The sequence below is a fragment of the Pteropus medius genome, unplaced genomic scaffold (assembly GCF_902729225.1).
Source record: "Pteropus medius unplaced genomic scaffold, Ma_sr-lr_union100, whole genome shotgun sequence".
NCBI classification, from domain to species: Eukaryota; Metazoa; Chordata; class Mammalia; order Chiroptera; family Pteropodidae; genus Pteropus; species Pteropus medius.
Genome location: NW_024352786.1, coordinates 10,946,975 through 10,971,659, shown reverse-complemented (window position 1 = coordinate 10,971,659; position 24,685 = coordinate 10,946,975). Strand labels below are relative to the sequence as shown.

Genomic DNA, 24,685 nt, shown 5'->3' with positions numbered 1-24,685 from the left:
CAAGCCTTTCAATTTATGAAAAATAACCCATCTTGTTTAAAACTTAAACCAAATGCTGATTTGAAGTTACCCTTATGACTCCAAAAGGATGCTGTTCTGACAAAGGCACAATTTTAATGTGTACTCATAGCAGTCTTTCTCACTTTATTCTTTTAATTGTTTAAAATTAGCAAAACAGTTTAAAGTTAACGTGTCATACAAAAAATGATCGCCAACATTCCTAAGAAATATTCTAGTTCTTATACAGGCATATCTCGTTTTATTGTGTTTAGCTTTATTGTGCTTCACAGATGTTCCATTTTTTTTCTTTTCACAAATTGAAAGCAAGACCCTCCACCAGCAAAAAGAATTTGACCCACTTTATTGGAGTAGTCTGGAACTGAACCCACAATACCTCTGAGGTATGCCTACGTATGCAATCAACATTTGTAATACTATTTACTAAATAAGTGGTTTAGAAAGTGGGTTCTGGAGTCACATTTCCTAGAATGAAATCCCAGTTTACTAACCTTGGGACCCTGAGAAAATTAACCTAAGGCTCAGTTACCTAAGTTACCCAAGAAAATGGATGACTATTACCTACCTTTCAGGGCCACTGTGAGAATTAGATAACCCACAGAAAATTAAAAACCAAACTAGCACCTACATGTTTAATGACACTATTACCACTGATTTCCTAGTAAACATTAGACTCTGTCATTGTCGCAAGGGATGCCAAGCTATACAAACGGATTAGGGCCTCTGCCTTTAGAGTTGATGCTCCCACAGGAGACTTAAATTAACAGCCTTGTTATTGCCATGTTTCCTCTTGTAAAAACTAAATTTCCAAGTTTTCTCTTGAAAATACAACCGGGATCTGGCACTGTAACTATTGAAGGTGTCTCAGGGCAAGAGAACCAGGACCAGGAAGAGTAGAGACAGGGGTAAGGAAGGAGGACCTCATCACCGTAATGCCAGCCTCCAGCCACTGCAAGCCATCTGTAATAGCTTTCAATGCCACAGCAGTAACAGTCAAACTTGAAAGCCTCATGAAACCCAGCAAAAAGACAAGTGTTAGCTTTTAGTGAAAAATACACACACACACACACACACACACATACACAACTTTAGAAAAAAACTATAACTATTTTAGGTGTAACTTCAAGAAACAGATAAAAAGCTCTCTCTGCTTTAAGTCTGCTTCTCTCAGACTCTGGAGTTACCTCAGTCTACCAAGGACCTGACAAGCAGGTAGGCCCCCACTTTTGAGTTTCCATCTCTCGTGGACCTGGTTTCGTACTGTACTGTTACCATCTTTTTACATCTATCTTCTCCATCATACTTCAAGCCCCTTTATTCCTCTCAATTGTTGAAAGAAAGAAAAAAGAACTGAACAAACTGGCCCAAAATGGAGTCACTCGTGCTAAGCCTCACATCACCAAATTGAGACTTAACATTTAACCCAGTTGCAGTAATAGCCTCTCCCAGGAATGTAACTTTTAACCAGTCAATAGAGAATTATCTGGTCAACACTAGGGAGGTATTCTGTAGGACAGACCTCAGCCTTCTCTCCCTAGGGAAAGTGATCTTGCCTGAAACCATCCATTCTTTGCCGGAATAACTTCCTTGCCTCACCTCCATCTGCCTATGAAAGTCTTCCACTTTGTACAACTCCTTGGAGCTCCTTTCTATTTGCTAAATGGGATGCTGCCCAATTCACGAATCAATATAAAGCCCATTAGATCTTCGAATTTACTCTGCTAAATTTTGTTGTTTAATACTACCTCCTTCACACCTAGCACAGTGACCAAGACCAAGTAGGTACTCACTATATGTGTGCTGAATTATAAATTCATGCCAACCATTGTGCCAGGCAGATACAAATGTTAGAAACATGGCCCCTGCCAAAGAACAAATAATTTTGTGGGGAGAGTCAGCAATTCAAATATGAGAACTCCACTCATAGAATAATGTAATTAATGTCACATGGGGAGGGGAGGCATGGGAAAAAACATCCACACAGAATCAAAGGAAGGGATGTTACCTCAATTAAATGGGACAAAGCTAAAGAGTCCCAGGCAGTTATAAGCTGGAAACATACTCTGGGCAATAGTGTATGAGAGAAGTGGCATGATGAAAAAGTTTTAAAAGAAAATAAAGAGGTTGGTTGAATAGGTAAATTAATATAAGTCAAATTTAGAAAGAAACACTGAAAATATAATTGTTAAAAGTAACTAAATTCCCCCAAATTGAGCACTTATAATACTTATGGCTTATCATAAAATTTCTTACCTTCCTGTAATTCCTTTTGTTGACCCTGGAATCTCTGGTACAGGCCTATGTCTCAGCAGAAAAGATCGAGATGGCCTTGAAACCAACTTGCTACGACTTCTCATAGGTGCTAGGAATGGTGATGACGGAACATACAAATCATTTACAACCATTTCTCCTTGAAATTTAAAGAATGGGGATGGTGGTGATCTTTCTAATAAACCATTAGTTCCATTTCCAGAATTTGCTTCTGATAATGAACAGTCAAAAGAAAGGCATTCGGGGTCTGCATTAGGAAGCTTACTCACATTTTCTGAGATCAAATCAACTTTTTCAGTTTGTTCTTCAATTGTACAATCCATAGTCTTCTTCGTAATTAAAGATTCTACTTTAATACTTTCTCTACCAAATAAAGAATCCTGTAAAGAACCTAAATTCAGGTCTGGTTCTTCTTCTGGAATGGGAAAGTTGTGTTCAGGAAGAGACAGCTTATCATTTGATTTAAGAGGCTGGCTATTTTCCACACTGACGTCACTTTGATCAAGATTTTTTATAACGATCTCCAACTGCGTTGGGCTAGGTGTCTGAACACGACATGAATCTGAAAGTTCTATGCAGGTATCCTGATCAGAAGACGGAGCATGGTGAGCCTTTGAAGTCTCATCGTTCTTCTTCGTTTTATGAATATTAGCATATATTGGGATATCTTGCATTTTTGACAAGATTATCTGTAACTGTTTAATTATCCTCCTCCGGTGTCCCGTAGGTGATATTCCAATTTTGTGTAGAATGCTGTCATTTATTGCTGCACAGTCCTTCACAGTATTAAAACCAAACTCACGGAAGTGTAAGAGATACTGCTCCAAATTAATGCTCATTAGGAAATCTTCGATATCAACATTTACTTCACTGACTGAGGACATAATGGTGGCTTCATTACTAAACCACGTTATAAAAAGCAGTAACAACAAGATACACACACAAGAGACGGTCTGCTTCCGTACTGGTGTTTTCTTTCTCACTCGCAACACAAAAATGTCTCAAAATGTTATTTTCTCCATGTGAACGCTTTATGTGCTTAAGCCTGGGGGGGAAGGGAAAGAAAATTTATTCGGACATTTTAGTTATTAATACCTGGTTTTACATTATAAACTCTCTCTGAAAACAATAGAAATGAGGATAATTACTTTCACCCACTGGGAGTTTGGAATCTTTGTACATGACTTGGCATGCCCTAGAAAGTCAGTTGCTAGGTAGAGTGTGAAAGTACAGGTCAAAAATTCGATGGTAGTATCATATGTTGATTTTCAAAAAGTTAAAAAAGTGACTTTCACAAATATAAAATGAACATGTGTCAAAATGTTATTCAACTCATTAATGAAGGAACCAGTGAGATGGTAAGCCTAGTTCCAAGAGCATTTGTGGAACAGCCTTTAATACAGTTCATAAGAAAAGACTTTTTTTTTTTTTTTCCAGTGTCAGAATAGGACTGGTAGGTTAGATTTAAAAAAAAAAACTGTTAATGTCTTACAGAGCAATAAAATCATAACCTTTAGAGTTGTCTTTCTACTGGAGAAAGGTCTATAAGCTAATAGGTAACTTCCTAGTTCTGGGCTCTAACCAAATAGTAAATAGAAAGAGGAGCACAAGAATAAGAATTAAGTGGGCCCATTAAACAAAACTCCCAATTTGTCATTGAAAGAACTTGTTGTACACTTTTGATTATCAAATTTTAGGTAATTTTTCTTGACAGCAACTAGACATGAACAACTTTCCCCTCTACTCAACTTTCTTCAAAGATCCTTGAAAAGCACATTTAGAATATATTTCTCAGGTCAATAATTTTCATTTCAAAAAAGCAGCACTAGATATACAATATCGACATACAAGATGAGCTGAATAATTAGTTAATTCTTAATATATTAGTTAATAGCTAATGTGAAAGTAAAAGGAAAAAGTTTAAGGGTCACAGTTCCCTTTATACACAGCAGTTTCACAATGGTTCATTTTTCTTCTAAACAATATCATTCAATTTTTTTTAAAGTCAATCTATATAGATGCAGTTTTTACGGCTGTGTTCAATTTATGAAAATGTGTATGTGCAAATTTCTGTATGTTTCAATAAAAAGAAAAAAGCACAGAATATGCATAACACCCACATACTTCAGTAATAAAATGAGACACACTCCAACAAAATAAATTTATCTGAACAAGCGCTGATGCAATGTTTCTGGATATCACATCTCAAAATAGTTCTCCAAAAGGCACCGCTTACATGCTGCATGTCTTAGAGCCAACGACCCGCAAACTATTGTTTCAACCATCTAAAATATAAGCAAATATTGACAAACAGGTATAGGATAAGAGGGAAAGGATATTTCATATTCAGGCAGCACTGCAGAAGCAGAGATATAAAAATACAAACAGGAGACAAAAGGCAGAAAACCACCTTTATCAATAAGATATCTCTCTATCACAGTCAAAATGATAAAATGTCAGGGAAAAAAAGTAGAAAGTTAAATCTCAACACCACATACAAACCTAAGTCTCAGATATACCACTCTTGTTCTTTACAATTATTTTGTAAATAAAAAGTTATCTAATGTTTTAGCACATCACAAAATGGGAATGATTATTGCCAAGTTGGCTGGTACCTTGATCATGGACTTTCTATTCTCCTGAACTGTAAGAAAATAAATGTCTGGTTTGTTGTTGTTGTTGTTTTAAGCTAGGACGTCTGTGGTATTTTGTTGCAGCAACCTGAACTAATATACTCCTCCATCCTCAATGCCCCTGCCCGGTTCAGATGTTCATTATATCTCTTGCGTGTATTAAGCAACATTCTGAACAAATTCCTCAGTCCAGTCTCCATATCACTGAATTATTGAAAATCCAAATTTGGCATGTCATGCCACATCCTCGACAGGATAAAGTCTAAGCTCCTTATGGTGCCACATACATAGTCTGGTCTTGATCTAACAAAAATAATAGCAGCTACTACTCCTGTAAATGGCAATTATATGCCAGACACCAAACCTCATATGTATTTCCTGCAAGGTCGATGTTTCTATGTACTAACTCCAGGCTTAAGTTCAACCCCTCCCAAACATTCTACCAACATCCTTCATTCATTTTGCTCATTGTTAATTATCATTCCCAAGGCAACAAACCATTTAATAGCTCCATACTTTTTTGTATATGTTGTATCTGATTGTAAATCTACGTATTTTGCAAAATCTTACACACTGTTTAAAATTTTGAATAGGTAGGTATTACCTCCTCTGTAAAGGCTTCCTATTGACCTTAAATAGAATCACTCTTTTCTCAATATATGACTAGGATCCTAGAAATTTGGCAAGTGCTTGGGAATATTTCAGAGATAAGAGAGAGGTTGGTAGGGATGGCTGAAGTAGTTGAGAAGCCCGTTTTGTTAGTTTCTTGGTGTGCACGTGTGTTTTAATAAACAAAGCCTTTCCTTTCCCTTGGAGTGTATTCACACACTTCCTGGGTGGCTGAGTCAAGGATGGATACACCGAATGTTCTACCCAGAACCACTGCTATCAGTCAACATGCTGAATATGGCTAGTGAACCTGATCTCTTTTTGTTACCCAGAAGAAGCTTCCACTTAAGGAACTAAAACCCTCTCTGCACTTTTATATCAGCTCCATCCTCCAGGCACCTGTCCTTTTAACTTACCATCCAATGGTGTTCACAGATCCACTTCTTTTTTCAGAGGCTTCTAGCCCATACGTACATCATCCGAGGCAAAGAGATGGATGTGCCTAACTATAAAAGTCTACTATATTCAAACTTCTTAATATGAAATCAAAGCCCTCCCCTCCCCATTCCAACCTCCACTTGGGCACAGTGGTGTGTATGCTGTGCTCTAGGTCAGCGGCTCTCCAGGTACTGTTCTGTGGATCTGCTGTACAGCAAAGAATGTCAATAACAGGCCCACGAACCTGTATTTGTAACACACTCCAAAGATGACTGACATGGGCAACAAAATTTGGTAATTACAAGTTTCAATTTCCTCACTCCCCAGTATGCTTCACACCCTCTAACCTGAGCCTAAGTTCACTGCCCTCCTCCCCTAGGGTGGTATGCCCCTCCTAACCCATCACCCCCAAGTCTAGAGTGTGGCTCAAATCCCACCACCTCCACTTTCGAGCAGGGTAAAAATAGGCATATATGTGCATGTCAGTTTCCTTAACCATAAAATAGAAATGCTCAAAGGCACCTGAACACTGGTGAAGATTAAATGAGATAACCCATCGTAAATGTTAAAATAGTGCTTAGTATACATTAAGTGCTTAGCAAACATTCGCTTCCATCATTATCATTACTCCTTTTCATCACTACAGTCATTATCTTCCCACAGCTGAAATCTTCCCTATTCTTTGAAGTCTAGCTCAAATGCAATTTTCTTCACAAGGTCTCTACTGAACAAGAAATAAAGTTCTTTATATTCCTACAGCATTCACTTTTTAGAGCATTAAATTACATTCTACTCATTCAGTAGTAACCCACTGAAGACGGATAGCACAGTGCAAAAGCCAAGATGTTGGAGCTGGACAACCTGGGAGAAATCTCGGTTCCTCCACTTATTAGTTTTGTGAGCATGGGCAAGTATTTAACCTCTCTGTACCTCAGTTTCCTCATCAGGAAAATGGAAGTAATACTACTACCTACTTCGTAGGGCTATTGTAAAGGATTTACAATACCAGCTGCACACAAATACCAACAAATGTTAAATAAATGTCATTATAATTATTTTTATCGTCCCATAATAAACTAGTAATTCTGCCAAGATGATGGTCTATAAATTCCAACCAAATTATTTGTTTATGAACATACTGCATGGTTTCTATGTAGTACACATTTAGAGAATATACAAATAGTTGGCGTGACAGATGTGGTTGTGTGTTTACTCATCCTATCCTGACCCATATCCAAGAGGAAGAAGAAATAAAAGAGAAGTACCATTTAGGAGCATCTGCTACACGCCTGGCTTGCAATACCATTTAATAAACATTATCTCATTATCTTGCTGCGGTCTACCTTGAAACCACTTTCTCAACCAACTATTTGTGACCACATGCCCTGCTTACATTCTAGTCCAAGCCATTATCTTGCCTATCTTAGACCATTACAATAGCCTTCTGACTGATAGTTCTGATTTGGTCCTGGTCTCTTGCCCTCTACACTACACTGTCAATACCGCAGCCAGATGATTCATTTTATAACAAAAGTCATACCATATCACTCCCCACGACCCCCCAACTTCATCTTCCCTGACCCTCCCGCTCTATTACTCAACTGCCATCAAGTTGGCCTCAGTCCTACTCCCACCTCACGCCCTTACCCCTCACCCTTCCATCTCCTTCTAATCTGCTTCCCCAACATATACCCATGACTCATGGCTCACACCATGAGTAGTAGGTCTCTGCTCAAATGTGCTCCGCAGGGAAGGCCATCCCTAATCCCCTGGGAATATAAGCACGCCTTGCGCCTCGCTACTCCCCATCCTTGTTTTATCTATCTTCATGGCATTTGTTACTACCTGACATCTGTGGACTCTTTCAAGAGGTCAGGGATCTTGTCTAGTATTCGACGCTCTAGCTCTTAAGTTTGAACAGTCAGACATATAGCAGGTGCTCAATAAACATTTGCTGAGTGACTTCCTCTCAGCTTTGAGATGATTTAAGATGAAGAGTAAAAAGTAAACATAAATTAAACTTTTGAGTAATGAGGTCACCAAACTTGTAAGAAGCAGAGACAGGATTCAAATACAGACTTCTCTAATCCATCTAACCACTAAAAGTGGTCAAATCAGGAGTTAGGAGTTGGGTGCAGAGCAGCTGGAAACATTACCAACCACCTATGGGGTTTTTAAAAACTCAGGGGTTGGGACAGGCTTCCCCCGCCCAATGCTTCAACTGAGGAAAACCACCAGTGATTCATCCCTAACTCCACCCCTACCCATTACTAGTGGAGTTTTGTCATTTCTCCTAGTTCTGCTAAGAAAGAAAAAGGCTGAAAACCACAGGTCACTTCATTAAACCATAAGGCCATTAATTATTCAGTGCTGAGAACTTCTGGAATCACTTGTGCCTGACTGCTATCTTATGGGAAAAGAAAAATCAGCATAGTACAACTAAATTCAGACATAAATTTAATCCATTTTTCTAAAAAAGAAAAAAAAATACAATTTTAAAATAACATAATCTTACCTAGAAAGTGTAAATGTGTTTAATAATAATAAGTTTAACAATCATAGGATCAAAAGACTGAAAAGAACCTCAGAAAATACCAAATAAAAAGAAATTAGGCTGCCACATGAATAGTGAAACTTTTTTTTAATGTTAGCAATACAAGTCTTACAGATTCTAAGAACAATGAGAGTTTATTGTATTCTAGAATATAATGAGATATTCTCAAAGGAGTAGATCTATCTCCCAGGGGGAAATCCAGAAAAAGTATGAGAAAATGCTGTTGCTGTTCAAAATGACTGAGCGGTACCCCATAAATAGGAAAGGTGATTTATGATATCCTACAGGCACAATTCTTACTCTCTCAATTCTCTACAACTAATCACTCCCATAGGGTACCTGGCACTACAGATAAGTGCCCCTGCCTTCAAGATGTTAAGAAACTTATTGTGGGGTAATAGCTAATGCCTTAAAAAATTAGGGAGATCCATATGGATAACCTGCTGAAATAATTAGTTCAGGCTACAGATTTAATAAAATGTCACCTTTGCTTCAATACAGAATATAGTCACAAGAAATAGGTATCACGGTATCTGCACATCAAGCAAACTCACTGTTTAATAACAAGATGTTAACTCCAAGCATTCATAAAGAGAACATTCAACTTTGTTCTCCACAACCAGGCAGAAGAGGAAGTGGTTTTGAAAAAAATATGCTTGTTGCCCTATTACTCCATCCCATAGTATAGAGCTGACTGCAAAAGGTCAAAGGTCAAGGATCCTAACTTACTGTCCTAGCCTGAGTGCTTAGCCTTCAGAACACTGTAAAAGTGGTTATTTAGCATCTCTCTCCTCTACCATCCATTCACCTACATTAGCTTGGGGCAACACTACCCACACTAAACCCCTCAGAGGAAGCCCAGGTTCCTCTATCTGGCCATCACTCTTAACAGTGGTCACCCACAGATTCTGGCCCGCTGCCCCACTGTTCTCTAGCTTGACCACTACTCCTTTCCATCCATCCAAACACATCTATCCTCTTTCATTCTCCCTCAGACTTACAGTGCTAGTAATGATAGCCAATATGTATGGAGCATTAACAAACCTATCTGTATAGGATCTCACATAATCCTTACAGCTGCCTTGGGAGGAAAGTCTCATGCCGAAAGCCACACAGCTGATAAACGGTGGAGCCAGAATTCTAAGAGTCAGACTCCACCACCTGTGCTGCCTAATACACAGTTTATTTAACAGTAGAGGAGGATGAAGGACTTGATATTTTCCTTCCCTTTTGAATGTCAGCTAAGTATTTATAGTCACTAGAGAAATGCTGCTTAAATATACCATGCCTTGCAAGCCCAAGTTTTACACACCTTTTCGATTTGATTGTGGGTATATATGTCCATATAAGTGATTAAATATGGAAGCCAATAATCATTTACATTTAATTGCTTGAGATTTAAAAACCAATGACAAATTAAGGGAGAACAGCTTTGAAACTGCTATATAAAGAAATGGTAATATAGAATTTCATTTATTAAAACTTATGCACCTAGCATTGCAGAAAGGTAGCCAATGATGAACTATGTAGGATAACTGATATAGTAAATTCAACCGCATGAAGCCAAAATAAAATCATTAAATATGGCCAAAGTATTCTCTGCCCACCAGAGCACTCAATGGCGATGGGGTAAAAAACACAAACAAAAAAAAAAATTGCTTGACTGGAATAGAAATTACTGACGTATTCTTCCAAAAGGTACTTAACTGTGGTCTTAAAAGTTTAGCTTTAAATGTGATACAAAAGGAGATACAGAGTAGAAGCAACCCAAGTATTAATTAACAGATATATAGCTGAATACTATGCAGCCTTAAAAAAGGAAGGAAATTCTGCAATATGCTACCAACATGGATGAACCTTGGTGAAATAAGGCAGTCTAAAAAGGACAAATACTGTATGATTCTACTTATACGAGGCATATAAAGTAGTCAACTTCATATAAAATAAAAAGTAGAGTAGTGGTCACTAGGGGCTTGGGACAAAGGGACAGCAGTATAATGGACATAGAGTTTCAGTTTTGCAGGATGAAAAAGTTCTGGAGATCGGCTTCACAATGATGTAAATATACTTAGTACTGAATTGTAGTGCACTTAAAAACAGTTAAGATAGCAAATGGAATTCTACGTTTTTTGTTTTGTTTTACCACAAGAAGGAGGTAGAGACTAGAAGATTTGGGCCAGCCTCTCGACTTTCATTCAAACTGAACTCCCTATATATATCTTGACTTTTTTTTTCCTTTTGGGGCCAATTCAAGTCTTATAACTGTGTACCACTACAGCCTTGAAGCTTTCCTATCTATTCCACCCCTACTTGAGTCCTCATTAATTCCAGCCTATGCTCTGGAGTCAGGCTGCCTGAATTCCCATTCAGCTTTACCTATTTGTTAACCTTGCACCTGGGCTACATAAATTCCCTGAAGCTCAGTTTCCTCCTCTGTAAAATGAAGACAATATATCTCACATCTGATAGGATATCTGCTGAGATTAAACAAGTGAAATATCTAAGATGTTTATATAACAGTACCTGACATGAATAATAAATGTACAATACATATTGGCTATTATTACTAATTCATCTGTTGTATACAATATTGCACTTGGTCATATTCATACCATATTATTGCTTTGACTGGTATTCTTCTGCCTCTACAGTAAAATTACATTCCTTTAAATTAGCATTGTAAATTTTTCTTCTAATAAACCTACAAAGCACCTAACAGCAGTAAACATAGTTTTATTAATTTAGTAAAATATTGATGTGGTTGGAGTAGTGAGAATGATGATCTTACCTAAAGACTTTAGATCTGGGACATAGAATGCATTGATTATCATGATTATCATTGAACCCAGCGCTGCCATGTACTAGCGGCATGACCTTGGGAAAGTTCCTTTATTTTTCTGAGCCTTCCTGCTGTCATGTGTAAGCAGTGATGGCAATGCACAAGACTGTTTTGAAGATGAAATGACTAAATATACATAAAGATCTTAGAAAAGTCCTGGCAAGTAAAAAGCACTGAATTAGTGTCTGCTAAGTGGAGAATAACTGAGGTTTGAAATAATCACTCTCTGGACAAAAGCATTTGCAGCTTGGATCAATGAGAAAGGATTGTTCTAAGTTATGTTTTGATTATTTTATTTACATTGAAATTTGAAAAATATGTCTTTGAAAATCTAGAACTTAATATCCATTTCCATAGCTGGTGAAGATGAGAAGTGATAGTTCTTTTGCTTGTTATGAGAAGTTATCAGTAGCATAAGGAGTACCTTCATTTAGGTGTTTTTGATTAGCAGTCCCCAACTTTGTGGCACCGGGGACTGGTGCTCCTATGAGAATCTAATGTCTGATGATCTGAGGAGGTGATGCTAGCACTGGGGAGCAGCTGCAAATACAGATAAAGTTTCACTCGCTCACCGCTCACCTGCTGCTGTACGGCCCGGTTCCTAACAGGCCATGGACCAGTACCCATCCTTGGCCCGAGGGTTGGGGACTCTTATTTTAGATAATATCTAAATAGTTAAATGGCTTCAGTAAGTCTTCTCTTTCAAGCTATCCACCTAGATTTTAAGTTAACTGGCTAATGTTTGAGACTTGTTTTCGATTCTAATTCAGAGAGCTTTAGAATAGAGCCACAATTCTTGGGCAACTGGAGGAAGACTTCTTCCCGAGTTCCTACAAGAGCAGAAGTGGGGATAATAAAAAGGAATATAAGTGGAATTTTTTACACTGTGGAGGAATCCCACTTGCGTGTCCCTAATAATACCTGGACAGCTCCTTCTGCTAAGTGCCAGGCCCTTCCTACGTCTCCCTCTACAAGCTAGCCACATCTAACTGAAAGGAGAGTCAGACCCCCTTAGAACTCTTGGTATAAACACAGGCACATATTCAGAATTCTAGTTCAATTCATGCTACACTGAACATAGCTTTACTGTTTAACTTAGATCAAAACTAACATGACATTACACTTCAATAAAAAGATTTAAAAATGTATACTTATATATACACTTTTTATGTACACATATTTTAAATTTTAAAATTTTGTACAAATGTGTACACCCCACCATTTCTGAATTTGAGCCACATTCTTAGACTAAGAACCAGATGTTTCAAAATAGCCTACTGTGAACCGTTTTCCTCTCTTTGCATTTATAAATAGCACCCTGACCTCTTTTCCAACTGAATTTGAGGGCTCATACCTAGTGGTTCTGTAACTGTCAAAGTCTCCTTTTCTTAGGAAAGGATGATATCTCAGCAACTGTCTCCTGACTTACTGACTCATTTATTTACATTTCTTCATCCAATAAATATTTAAGGGACACAATTTATTCTCTCCAAGATAATAGCGGGAAATACTTGCAGTTCAAGATAACAGCACCTATAACCTCATTTGAGAACTCTGTCAAGTGCCACAGAGAAAGTGAAGATGCAATTGCCTTCTCTCAAAGAGTTTAAAATCTAAAAGAGTAGATAAGACATGACTACAAGCAAAAGAAAATAGCATGCATATGAACAGTCAGTTCTTTACAATGCAGTAAGGCCAGTAAAGAAGGAATACCACAATTGGAAGACTCAGATGTACCCCAAAAAAAGCACTTACATAATAATGATAAGAAAAATCAAAAACTCAACTTCCTTGAGTTTCATGTGGTTTACATTTTAAGTACAGTTTTAAGTACATAAAGAAGTAGTACCATTATCTTTCATGAACACCAAGGAACTCTCAAAATCTCAAAGCAGGTAAGTGAAATATGTAGCAATTTGAGCCTTGAGGATGGAGTGCTCAGTGAAGGATCTATGGAGGGGAGTTTCAAGATGTGCAGGAAGAAATGTAGCAGGTGGAGACAGCAGCATCTGATGTAGAAAGAATGCCATAACATAAAGGGGGCAGAGAGGGAGAAGATGCTTCAGGCAATAGTAAGGAAATGAGAGTAGCTGGGAGGGACTGAGGGTTCAATGAAAGGTAATGCCAGAAAAGGAAGCTGGAACTGGCTATGGAGGGCCTTGAACAGGAGCCTAAGGATTCTGAACTTCATTAAGATACTGTGAAAGAGGTCTGGTGACCACTTTTGCCATTGCCACCTCCACAAGCCCAAGTCACCTGATAATTAGCATAAAAACCTCACTTCTCTCCTGCTCTTTCCTGATCATCTCTCCAACTCCAAACATTTTAAACCATTCTCTCTGCTTCCTAAAGCTAAGACGTTAATGTAACCGAGTCCTTTTTGCATGTCAATTTTGTGAGAACTATGGCAGGGTCACTATCTTATCAGCCCTTCTCTGCTTACCTTCTTACCTACCCATGCACCTTTGTATGCAAATGGTATAAGATAAAAAAAAAAAAGTCTCCCCATTTCTTTATAGTTTTTACCCCTGACGCTGCTCAAAGTGACTACTTCAACCCAGATCAGAACTCCTTTGTTTTGTCCTTAGCATGGGTAAGGAAGTAAGTTTTTGCTGAGTCAAAATAGTAACAAAATTTCACAGACCAAATTTCTAACTAGAAAGGACCATGTGAAGAGAACATCATTGACTATTACTTCAATTAAGGAAATAAGCAAGAAAAATGGTTTATCATTATATATTTAATCTGGCCAATGTCCAAAAGAAACCTAAAATGATAAACTACAGGGGTCTAGGACTCACAAAAAAAGATTAAGACGACATCTCATAGCCTCTAATCTCTCATTAATCACTTCTGGTCAAAGCTTAGAAATATTTCTAACATTACAATAAGTTCTCTACCTAATTAATATTTTACAGAGAATTTTAAAATTCCTCAATTTAGAGTTAAGTGCAAAGGCTTGATCCAATGAGTCAATAAATCAATGAGGGGGAAAAAACACTTGTTAAAATAAGGCTATTAAAGCAATGACAATCATTTATACTGAGCATTTTTATAACATCTTTCACCAAACTTTCTCAAAGGCGGATAAAAAGAAGGATAAAGTAACAAAACAAAAATACCTTCTTGGATATCATAAGGTCTATAACCCAGAGTCCTAAAGCAGGTTTTTAAAACTTCATAGTTTCTCATAGCGTTAACGTAAGAGTTTACAAGAAAATTGCAATTCATTATAATCTGAGTCTTATACTTAACCACAGTAACTAAAAGTAACTAAATTTTAAAGTATTAATTGAATATCTATGAGCCTCATACTGCTAGAAATTTGTAGCTATTTTAGATGATTAAGAATTTGTTTTTAAATGTACCCTCAGCTTCTCCTTTCGTTGACAACCCACATAAAATGTGACAGGCTTACATAATGAAAAAATACAAACATGTCCACGTAAATAAGTTTAAACAAGTCACTTGACTTACTCGCTAGGTATTTTAATTTAAATAAACCTGTAAGTACTGACAAATCAAATCTCTATAACATACCCTTGGTGTTAAGACCCACCTTAAATGTGTGTGTTAAACATGTTTTAAAAGGAGCCAGAGAGACAGTTCCACTTTAGGCTCTAGCCTAGTTCCATGACCCATTTTACTTTTTCTTTCTTTTTTAAACATTGTTAAACTGTCACAAGAATTTCTCTCAGTATGTCTCTTGTAAGTGCATGGAAGTCATAACTAAGAGTTTAGAGGTATTGCTCTTCTTGCTTAAAAAAAGTTACCTTCCTTTTTTTAAACAGCCATAACTTCATCTTCCAATTACTTATGGGCAACGTTCCACATACTGGCTGGGGTGCAGAGTGCTTAAGTGCGGGGGGGAATCAATACTGAGCTTGTAAGTACAATACTATTATTGGTAATCACAATGACATCCGATTAAAGGTACTTTTAAAAATAGCTTCTTTTTCAATACATTTTTGTTTTTAATCGAAAGGATATATTCTACTGAGCAACCTACTTCAAGGACAACCTTGCAAAAAAAAAAAATGTTGCTTATCACCATACAAACTCGCAACAGCCTAAAAAACAATTATTACACACAAACTAGCTTCTATTTTCCTCTTATTATCAAAGATTATAGTTCACAATATAATTTCACGAAGTCTTCTTCCAAATCAAAATAACTCCAGATCGACGCAGGAAGGTGAGTGAAGTGTTCAAGAAAACAAGCCAGGAATAACTTACTTTACCAAATGAGATGGACACTCATTCCCCCAAGAGACCTGTCTCCAAAAGTAAACGAGAAAAATCAATCTGGTCAACTCGCTGACAGCTCCCCGAGTACCGTGCCCGGTTCAGGCAGGTGGAGGCCAAATTATTGTAATTAAAGGTAATTTACAGGCCTGTCGTCTCAAAGTGTGTAACAAGCAGGATGCGGGGGAGCACGAAGATCAGAGCAAACTCATTAAATCCACCGAGTAAACAGCTTGGTGCCTGAAACTCGATAAAGGGCTGCTCCTTTTTATTTTTCTTTTGGGAAGAGGGGGAATGAAGGGAGATTCTAGTTGTCTATCCGGATTGTCATCCTCCCAAGCCAAATCCCAACAGTAAGTGGGATTTTTATATCACTTACCCGCTTCTGGTTTCCTTTTAGACGCCCACACGCGGGAGCAAAATCCAAGGGGCTGAAACCAGAGACCAGCACTTTGCACTCTGGAAATTTACCCGAAAAAGTACCGAAAAGCCCTGGCCCTGCCTGAGACGGTCCTCCCACACCCGCCCAGTGCACGCGGCCCAGCCCACCCGTGGTGCCGGTTACTCGCCTTGCGCAAGGGCGGCGGAGATCGGGAGGCAGGCGGAGGGGGCGCCTGGGCGCCGGAGTCTCTCGCTGCCAGGCTCGCTCAGTCCTCACCCGTGGGTCCCAGGCACGCGGCCTCCTCCTTCCCGGACCCCGCCGGCTGCCCGGACGGCTGCCACGCGGGCGGCGCTGCCACTCCAGCCGGCGCGCCGCGGCCGCCGCACCTGTAGGCGGGGAGCGCGGGGAGCGCGCAGCTCCGGAAGCGCCGCGCCCGCCGCCGGCGCCCAGCCCAGGTGCTCCCGCACCGCGCCTCGGCCGCTTCCTCTCGGCCCGCGGGGGCGGGGAGCCGGCGTCCCGCGCGGGGGTAGCCCGGGCTCAGCTGCGGGGGCGGCGGAGCCGGCCGTCCCGGTTCCGCAGCATAGTTAGGCGGCTGACTCAGTCCGCCGCGACTTGGCCGCGCCTGGCACCCTCGCCACCTGGCGCACCTCGGCCCCGAGGCTCCAGGCGGGCGAGGCTGGGGAGGCTGCGAGGGCGCGTCCGGGAGCGGGGATCGGCGAGGGCATTACCCTCCTGGGAGGGAGATGCCCGTGACCGCTCCCTGGCTCCTGCGGGTTAGTTGGTCTTTCGGTGCGCACTGATGGGGGGTTGCCTGACAGATGGGCGGAACCTCACCACCACTGATCATTATAGTATTACTCTACTAACTACTTTCCATGTTGCCTCAGAGTTTCCCAAACTTAGGACTCGTCTAGGGCGCTCATTTTTCCGGGCTACTTCTTCTTGGAAAGTTGCATTCAGTGGACGCGGGAATCTCTATTTACGAAGCCTGTGCTAATGAAGCTGAGCGCATTCATTAAATAGGATCCTCCTGCAAGTCGTCCCCATTTTTGTAGTTGATGAGTCTGAGAGGCAGAGCAACTTGCCAAAGCAGACACACAGCTTTAAGGGCTGGAGGAGATTTTCAACTTAAAACTGAACTCTTTCTCCTGAGGAATACAGCCGCCTCACTAATTTTCTAAATTCTCCTTTCTTGTCTTTTTCTCCTGTAGGGAAGGGTAACCATACCTTCAGTCCTTCTGACACTCCAGATTGTTAGATCCGGGAAGAACATTTCGCCTTGGAGTTGTATCTTGACACTCTGCTCTTGGAAGCGATAATGAGGAGGCAGCAAATGAAAACAAGGAAATTAAAAAAAAAAAAAAAAAACCTTGTGTGCCCCCAGTGTTTAGAAGTTTATAAAATCCACTTGTTTGACATCGAGTTCAAAGACCAACTCCTTGTTTTTATTTTTACTTTTTAAATAATCATCTCTTCACAGATCGTACCTGAAATTCACTCCCTTAAAAGATGTAATGTCCTTATCTTCCCCCTGTACCTGTTAATGGAAGTGAAGCAATTAGGGAAAGTGGTGAGCTTATTATGAAAATGAGATAATTGGTGAAGTCCAGCATGTGGGAGGCTTCCCAGGAGCTCAGGTTCTTGGGAGGCGCCATCTTCATTAAAATACCTGCCCACCAGAAAGCACCCTCCTGCCTGGAGATTCTGAAGCAGTTGTGGCATGCTCCAGAGACACCAAATCTTCAGTTTCCTTTGAAATAAATACTTCATAACAAACCTTATTTCCATCAGGAAAGTTTTCTTGACATTTTCTAAACCTCAAGAATTGTCTTGTTTTTGGATTCCTGTAGAATTTTATTTATGTATCTCTTTCCTGGCTTTATTTTAGGTCCTTACTGTTTTTTACTTCTCTCCCTTTCAGAGTTCGTACATACTTTTCATTTATTTTTGTCTTTGTAAGCCATCTTAAATCCCTTTCTGAACAAGGTGAGTTATAAATAAACAAAAATTCTTACATCAGTTATGGTATGTCTCAGAATGTCAAACATTGTTTTGTCCTCAAGTTACTTCTCTTGGCAGATTTTATAAACTAATTGGGATCTCGTGCCTCTCTGTGACAATTTCTTAGTTCCTTGATTGTTATTCAGTCATTTATTATTTAAAAATTTATTGAACACTTTCTTTTGATGGTTTGAGAATACAGTGGTTAGCAAATACAATACTATCTCTGGATTTAGTCTTCTCCGAGGGGAAATGAAGTTAAGAGCTGTGAGGCGCACCAATGATTTAATAATAGCTCTGGAAAGAGAAGAAAAACGAAGCTCCCCCATGAATGTATATGTTGGTTATAAGATGTACTCTGGTTTTAAGAACCTTAATATATGGAGGAAAATAAAAGGTGTCCGAGGAAATATGGCAAAAACTACCTTTTATTTATTGTTCATTAATCATACCAGGTTCTAGCCAAACATCTAACATATATGTTATATACAACAACTCTGAGTTGGAATTTTTTTTCAAATTTTATAAATATAGGCTTACTTGAGACTTAAAGAGGTTAAATAGTGAACAATAGGTAAATTGAACACAATTAGTCTGTATTTGTAGGCTATAAAAATTATTTATGTAGCAGCCTTCACAATGAGGCATTCAGGGAACAAAATAGACAGGAAAATTAACTTTATAAGAATTAAGGTATAAAAACCTGTTTACTGTCAAGGCCATTGGATTATATGGATTTTCATCTAGGCTAGATTTATTCCAAAATGACCAACCTCTAGTTCCTCCATTTTAAGTAAGAGAGCAAATATAACTTTGTCCTTGCCATATTTCGTACGTTTGCTCTTCTCATCCCTTCTATCCAGAATGCACTCTGCTTCTGAAAGAGGCAATTTGAGAGAGTGGAAATCTTCCTCCTCCCTCTCTTTCTCTCCTTCCTTTTCCTCCTTAACCTTTCCTTACATCATGGAGGCTAACACCCACAGAGTACTTATGAGCCAGTTGCTATTCCTGGCACTTTACTTGTAAAAGCTCATTTAATTATCTCAACAGCTCCTTGAAGAGATGATGTTATTATCCCCATGGTAAGAAACTGAAGAAAGAGAGGTTGAGCAATTTACACCAATTAGGACCACAAGAGAGAAAGTTCTAACACAGTCTTCTCTGGGATCCACCTGCTGCACTGATGCCTCTTAGGGAAAGCACAGTGCCTGGAATTGAAAAGGCCTGCACGCAAAATGAAGCCTGATTGTGTGGGTTGTGACATTTTGAGCAAACTCATTTACATATCTAAGCCTCAATTTCCCCATCTGTGAACTGGGAATAAAAATACCTATGAGAATTTACTGTGGTTACATATCTAAGGCATCTAGAAAACAGAAGTCCCTTAATACATTCAGTTCTCGTTTCTCCAATTATTCTTCAAGACTAGGTTCGAATCCCACCTCCCTCTCAAGCCTTTCCAAACCTCTGATACCCAGAATTAGGTACAACAGAATTTAATCACTTCATTTTTATCTAAAGGAAAACCCAAAATTATTTTTGTCAAATATAAAATTCTAGAGACATAGATAAAATAGACATATGTGTACTTATATGTAATTCAATATTTTAGATAAAAATTTATAAAAGTAAAATTATATATTAATGTATAAATACTTCCTTTTTCATTCATGTTTTATAAATAATTTTATTCAAATTTTAACATGCAACTTTAACATCAATGACTTCATCATGAAAGTCACATTTTGAATCATCAGTGTTTTTTTTTTCCAGAACATATTATTTTTACTTTTGTCTATATTTTTGACAGTATCTAACTTTCTGCATCCTTTCATGATTCTGTCACCGAGAATTTTATTACAAACCACAAGTCCCCATATGCTTTATACTAAGAAGTTGGTTTTTCTCATTCATCCTAAATATGTACATTAGTGATCTCCACCAGTTTTTGTTTCTTTGAATAATTTTTAAAAGGATGCTTGAAGTAACATGGGACACTTAAAATTGTGGGTCACACCCCCATAAACACTTAATTTGTTTTAAATATCTTGGTCTCCTGGTATTTTAAATCAATTTTATCAGATGACCTCTGCATTTTTCCTCCTCTAGTACTGACTGAGGATGTTTCATGCTACACTACCCCCCACCCCGCCCACACACACACACTTCAGTAGTTCAATAGCTTGCAGTTCAGATTAATGTATAATAATTGAAGAAGGGTAGAGATCCTGTGATACATAGATTCTGTGTATCAGGCATAGTTACACGTGATAAACTCTTTTAATCATCTCAACACAGCTGGGAGGTAGGAGTTATCACTATCTCTGTATTTAGACAGTGGAGAAAGCAAGACACAGAAAGGTTATCTCATCTAAGAACTCACAAGCAATAAATAAGGTAGAAAAGATTTGAATCTAGATAAGGTGGATTCAAAGCTTATGCCTTAAGCATTCTCCTGTGATGCCTCAGAAGTGAATTTTAAAGTTTTGACCATACGAATATAATTCTGAGGCCTAACTTTTGGGCGAAATGATGTGCCTTATATTCAGGCATATACAATACTCTCTCTTCGATTTTCCCATTGCCTTTGGTTTTTACCGTTATTGGAGAACTCTTGTCAGTGGACTGCATTATGGATATTAAGAAGCTTTTCTTACTATTTGTATTACAGAAGTACCATTACCTCTATTGCGTACTCTTGTCAATCTGCCTCGCCTTATGAGTACTTGGTACTTTATTATAAGTTTTAACGGTTACTTTGAAAGTCTTTTTTTTTTTTTTTTAATTTTTTCTCACCGCAAGGGAATAGCTTAGTGGATGTCTATTGTAAGGTAGACAGAGGAGCAGTGTAAAATATTCCATCAATCTGATTATTGACCAAAAGTTGATGGTGTTATAAAATTAATTTATTTTAAAATATAATTTTTCCAGAAATCATTAAATGATATTGAGAAAAACATGAACATATTTTCCTATAAAACTAATATTTCAAAAAGTCATAGGCACTAGAGGTTAGAGTATTCATTGCTACCGATACACATATTTTTACATTTTACTACTTTCGAAATGGGGATTCATCTTAAAATAAATTGTTATTGTCCAGAAAGCAGTCATAACATAGTTGTCATTGCCTACTTATTCATGAACTTGATCACAGATGTTTATGTTGTCAAAAAGGCAAGGAAACAGAGCAGTGTGATATTTGATAAAAATTTATATCTAATTTTCAAAGAGCATTTTCATGTGTATATACATAATAAAAATTCTAAGTGAATAGTGTTGTGTTATAGCGTAGATCCCATTGGTATTTTTTTCTCAGAGTTTGGAAAATATTCATGTATCCAAAAATAGATTGCATTTTAGAGTTGTTGACATCCAGTAGTTCCTACCACTGCTAACATAAAAAGCTAATTTTATTTTTCTATGGAAGAAAATTCCTCAAGGAAAAATCATTAAGAGAAATCTAGAAAGCCTAACTATTACACAATGGATTTGCAGATGAAATACATTAACTGAGTTACTGTAAGATCATTGCTTCCATTTTGTTCTGTCGATTTTCTCATATATTTCTGAAACTGAGTTTACTAAACACAACACAAAATTCTATTTCTTTGTGCTGTGACTTGGAAATACTCCATTTTTTTTTCTTTTTGCTAAAAACACTGCCCTTATAATAAATAATCAACCTGAAAGTTCTTCTGACATCGAGACAAAAAGGGTAAGGGATTTAGAGAAGCAAAAGATAAAGAAATGGAAATATAAAACAATAGCTAGAAATAGATCCCATACAAAGTAGTGAAATTCAACAGTTAAAAAACTAATTTGAAAAGCATAGACTAATATCCATATAAAAGGTAAACAAAAAACGAGATAAGTATTGTTAAAACCCCAACCACAAGACAACTGCCGTAAAAACAGAGGTCAAGAACTAGGCTGCTTGATGTCCAAGTATCCTTTGGACCACATAGAGTTTAGCTGTTTTTTATCAGTTTCCCTAATTTAGAATATTTTACATTAAAATATGGATTTTCAGCTTCTCTTGAAAAATCAGAATACCTGATAGCACTGAAATCACATTTTTACAAAGCAAACTCGCTTCCGCTTTTGGGGCAGGATGTGTGCTCTAGTTTGCTTTCTACTGACCCTGTTTCTCCTGGAGGTTATAGCTTAGGAACTGTGGGGATTGCAACTATGAGATGTTGCCTGAAATTATGCTCTATGAAAAACTAACTATATGAGTGACCTTGAGGCAAGCTTATGGATTTCCGAAAAGGAAGTCTTAGACATATACAGCCTGAATCAAAAATTAATACCCAAATATTAAGAATGGTCTATCAGCAGAAGCAACACCACTGTGATCATCATAATGCTAGCATCTATTGAGTTCTTAAAATAAGTCAAATAACATGTTAAACACTTTGCAATTACTAGTCATTGAAGTAGTTTTTGTAGATATTGTAGATGTGATGAGTCAGAAATGCAGAAAGTCAATATACTGAATTATCTTTTTGAAGCTTACAGTATGATAGCAGAAGCAGATATTACCCAAATCATCACACAGATGTGTATATGACATATGTATGCAACATGTAGTAGAGTACAGGTATACCTCAGAGATATGGATTTGGTTCCAGACCACGATAATAAAGCGAAGGCCTGGTGGAAGGTCTTGCCCTCCATTTCTAAAAAAAAAACCAACAAAAAAAAAACAGCCCATGACATACATAAAGTTAAGAGTAATAAAACAAGGTATGCCTATCTACTATATTTATAGTATACATATACTGTATACATATATTACATATATTACATAGTATATGTATGCACGCATACATATCTATTTATATATTTACATGTATGTACAACATATACATGCATGATTATGTTTAAACCATATGGATTCGCTGATATTTGTCTATATTCGACCTCAAAACTGGCCATTGCATATGGTTTAAATTAATATAATTTAATTGAGAATGGAATAAATGTTTTTCCCCACTCCCAATCTTTATTTCATGTGGAAGGAGTTTCTAATCCTCCTGTCCTCTTTGTCCCCCATCATTCCACCCCACAACACACACACACACACACACACACACACATTCTGTCCTGTAACAGTGCATTAACGTGTTTATTCAGTGTGTTTGGAAGGAAGAACTGACTCCATGAGCCCTGCTCTTTCATCCCCTCTTTTGTTCAAGGAGCCAGAATTCTGTGTTGCTCTTCCAAGCTATAAACCCTATTGGGGGTTTGAATCTATCCACAGCTTCCAGAGCCTGACATCTATCTAAAAGTAATAAAAGTAATATTAGGTTCCTCATCTACCTGATTCCTGTCTATCTTCCCATTCATTTCAAGCAAGGTACTCTAACATTTGTAGTATTAGAAATGAACAAGATTTCATGCAAGAGAATAATGAGAAGTAATAGATTTTGATTGGTAAATGAAGAGTCCTCTTTAAATAAGTGACATGAAAACTGAGAAGTAAGGGCTGGGTGGGAATTAGCTGAGTGAGGGGTGTGTACGTGTGTGTGTGTGTGTGTGTGTGTGTGTGTGTGTGTGTGTGTACCAAGATATGTTCCAGGTAAAGAAGAGCATCTGTAAAACCTCAGAGGCAGCAAAAAGAAGGAATCTGGGAGGAAATGCAAGAAGGTCTTTCAGCGAGATAGTACATAAAGTAGAGTAGAACAAGATAAAACTGGAAGGGCAGGTATATTTTGTAGGGCCTTATAGGCCATGCCGAGGTTTTGGGATTTTATCAGAAGAGAATGGAAAGTCATCAAAGGGTTTGAAGTAGAAGAGAATATAATCATTTCCTTATCTTATATAATCTTCAAAACAACTCTTGATAGAAGGTACTATTATTATGTTCATATATCAGCTGAATAAATTAAGATACAGAGAGGTTAAATTTTAAATGTTATTATTTAATGGCATATATATGTATGTATGTATATATATAATATTTATTACATATATATTTTATATATGTTATATATGTGTATATATTATATATATGTTATATATTTAATATTGTATATATGTACTATATATATTATATATATACACATATAAAATGCCAGGGACTATTCTTTTAATCACTATTCTATTTTACCTATCTATAAGATTCTACAGTCTAATCTGCAGAAATTTCAGGGTATATGCATTTGTAGACTATAATTTACAAGTAATAGATATGACTAATTCATCAGCTTTCTGAGGGATTTATAAAAATTATTCGGTATTTATAATTTGATACCTCCATGTTTAGGGAAATAAAATGGACAATAAAGTCAATTCATCATTCCAGTTTCTACGGTAAAATTCTAATGTTAAGAAAAATTTAACTTTTTAACGTGAGATAATCTCTTTTGTGTTATATCAACAAATTAAAAATACATTAAAGGAAGGGGAACCAAAAATAAGACTTTATAAAAAAGTTTTGGTAGATTTTTGAGAATGAAGATGCTAGTCAAGTTAATCTCTCCATATCTAAGAGTGTCAGAAATGGGCACGTGATTTAAAAGTTCATTCATTATTGACTTCATGCACAGATTATATACACCAGTTACTAGTAAATTCTATGCCACTAATGTCTGAAACAAAGTTCCATATATCCTGTTTCTCTGTCAGAAAAGGTAATGTTCTTGGTTTTTTAAAACATATTTTTAGAAAAGATATCTCTCTTCCATTCG

General features: G+C 37.6%; 2 protein-coding genes across 3 annotated transcripts in view; one reads left to right on the top strand and one right to left on the bottom strand.

Annotated features, from left to right (window-relative positions):
- Positions 1 to 16,142, bottom strand: part of ARAP2 (ArfGAP with RhoGAP domain, ankyrin repeat and PH domain 2) — a 157,461-nt gene extending 141,319 nt beyond the window's left edge. For both annotated transcript variants that reach the window (XM_039848861.1, XM_039848862.1), the window contains exons 1-2: positions 15,987 to 16,142; positions 2,272 to 3,334 (exon numbers count right to left, since the gene is read on the bottom strand). In XM_039848861.1, coding sequence (XP_039704795.1) covers positions 2,272 to 3,173 — 902 coding nt within the window. In that variant the 5' untranslated portion in view covers positions 3,174 to 3,334; positions 15,987 to 16,142. The remainder of the gene's footprint in view (positions 1 to 2,271; positions 3,335 to 15,986) is intronic.
- On the top strand, positions 13,223 to 17,247 carry LOC120591175 (translation initiation factor IF-2-like). The gene is made up of 4 exons (XM_039848753.1): positions 13,223 to 13,257; positions 16,008 to 16,086; positions 16,138 to 16,762; positions 17,201 to 17,247. The coding sequence occupies exons 1-4, from the start codon at positions 13,223 to 13,225 to the stop codon at positions 17,245 to 17,247; spliced, it is 786 nt and encodes a 261-aa protein (XP_039704687.1).
- Positions 17,248 to 24,685: the final 7,438 nt, after the last annotated feature.

Bases quoted from the DNA above. Each gene is read 5' to 3' on its own strand.
- LOC120591175 (XM_039848753.1), top strand. From the start codon at position 13,223: ATGAACACCAAGGAACTCTCAAAATCTCAAAGCAG. The intron at 13,258-16,007 runs GTAAGTGAAATA...GTTTCCTTTTAG, and splicing joins CTCTCAAAATCTCAAAGCAG to ACGCCCACACGCGGGAGCAA. The intron at 16,087-16,137 runs GTACCGAAAAGC...ACACCCGCCCAG, and splicing joins CTGGAAATTTACCCGAAAAA to TGCACGCGGCCCAGCCCACC.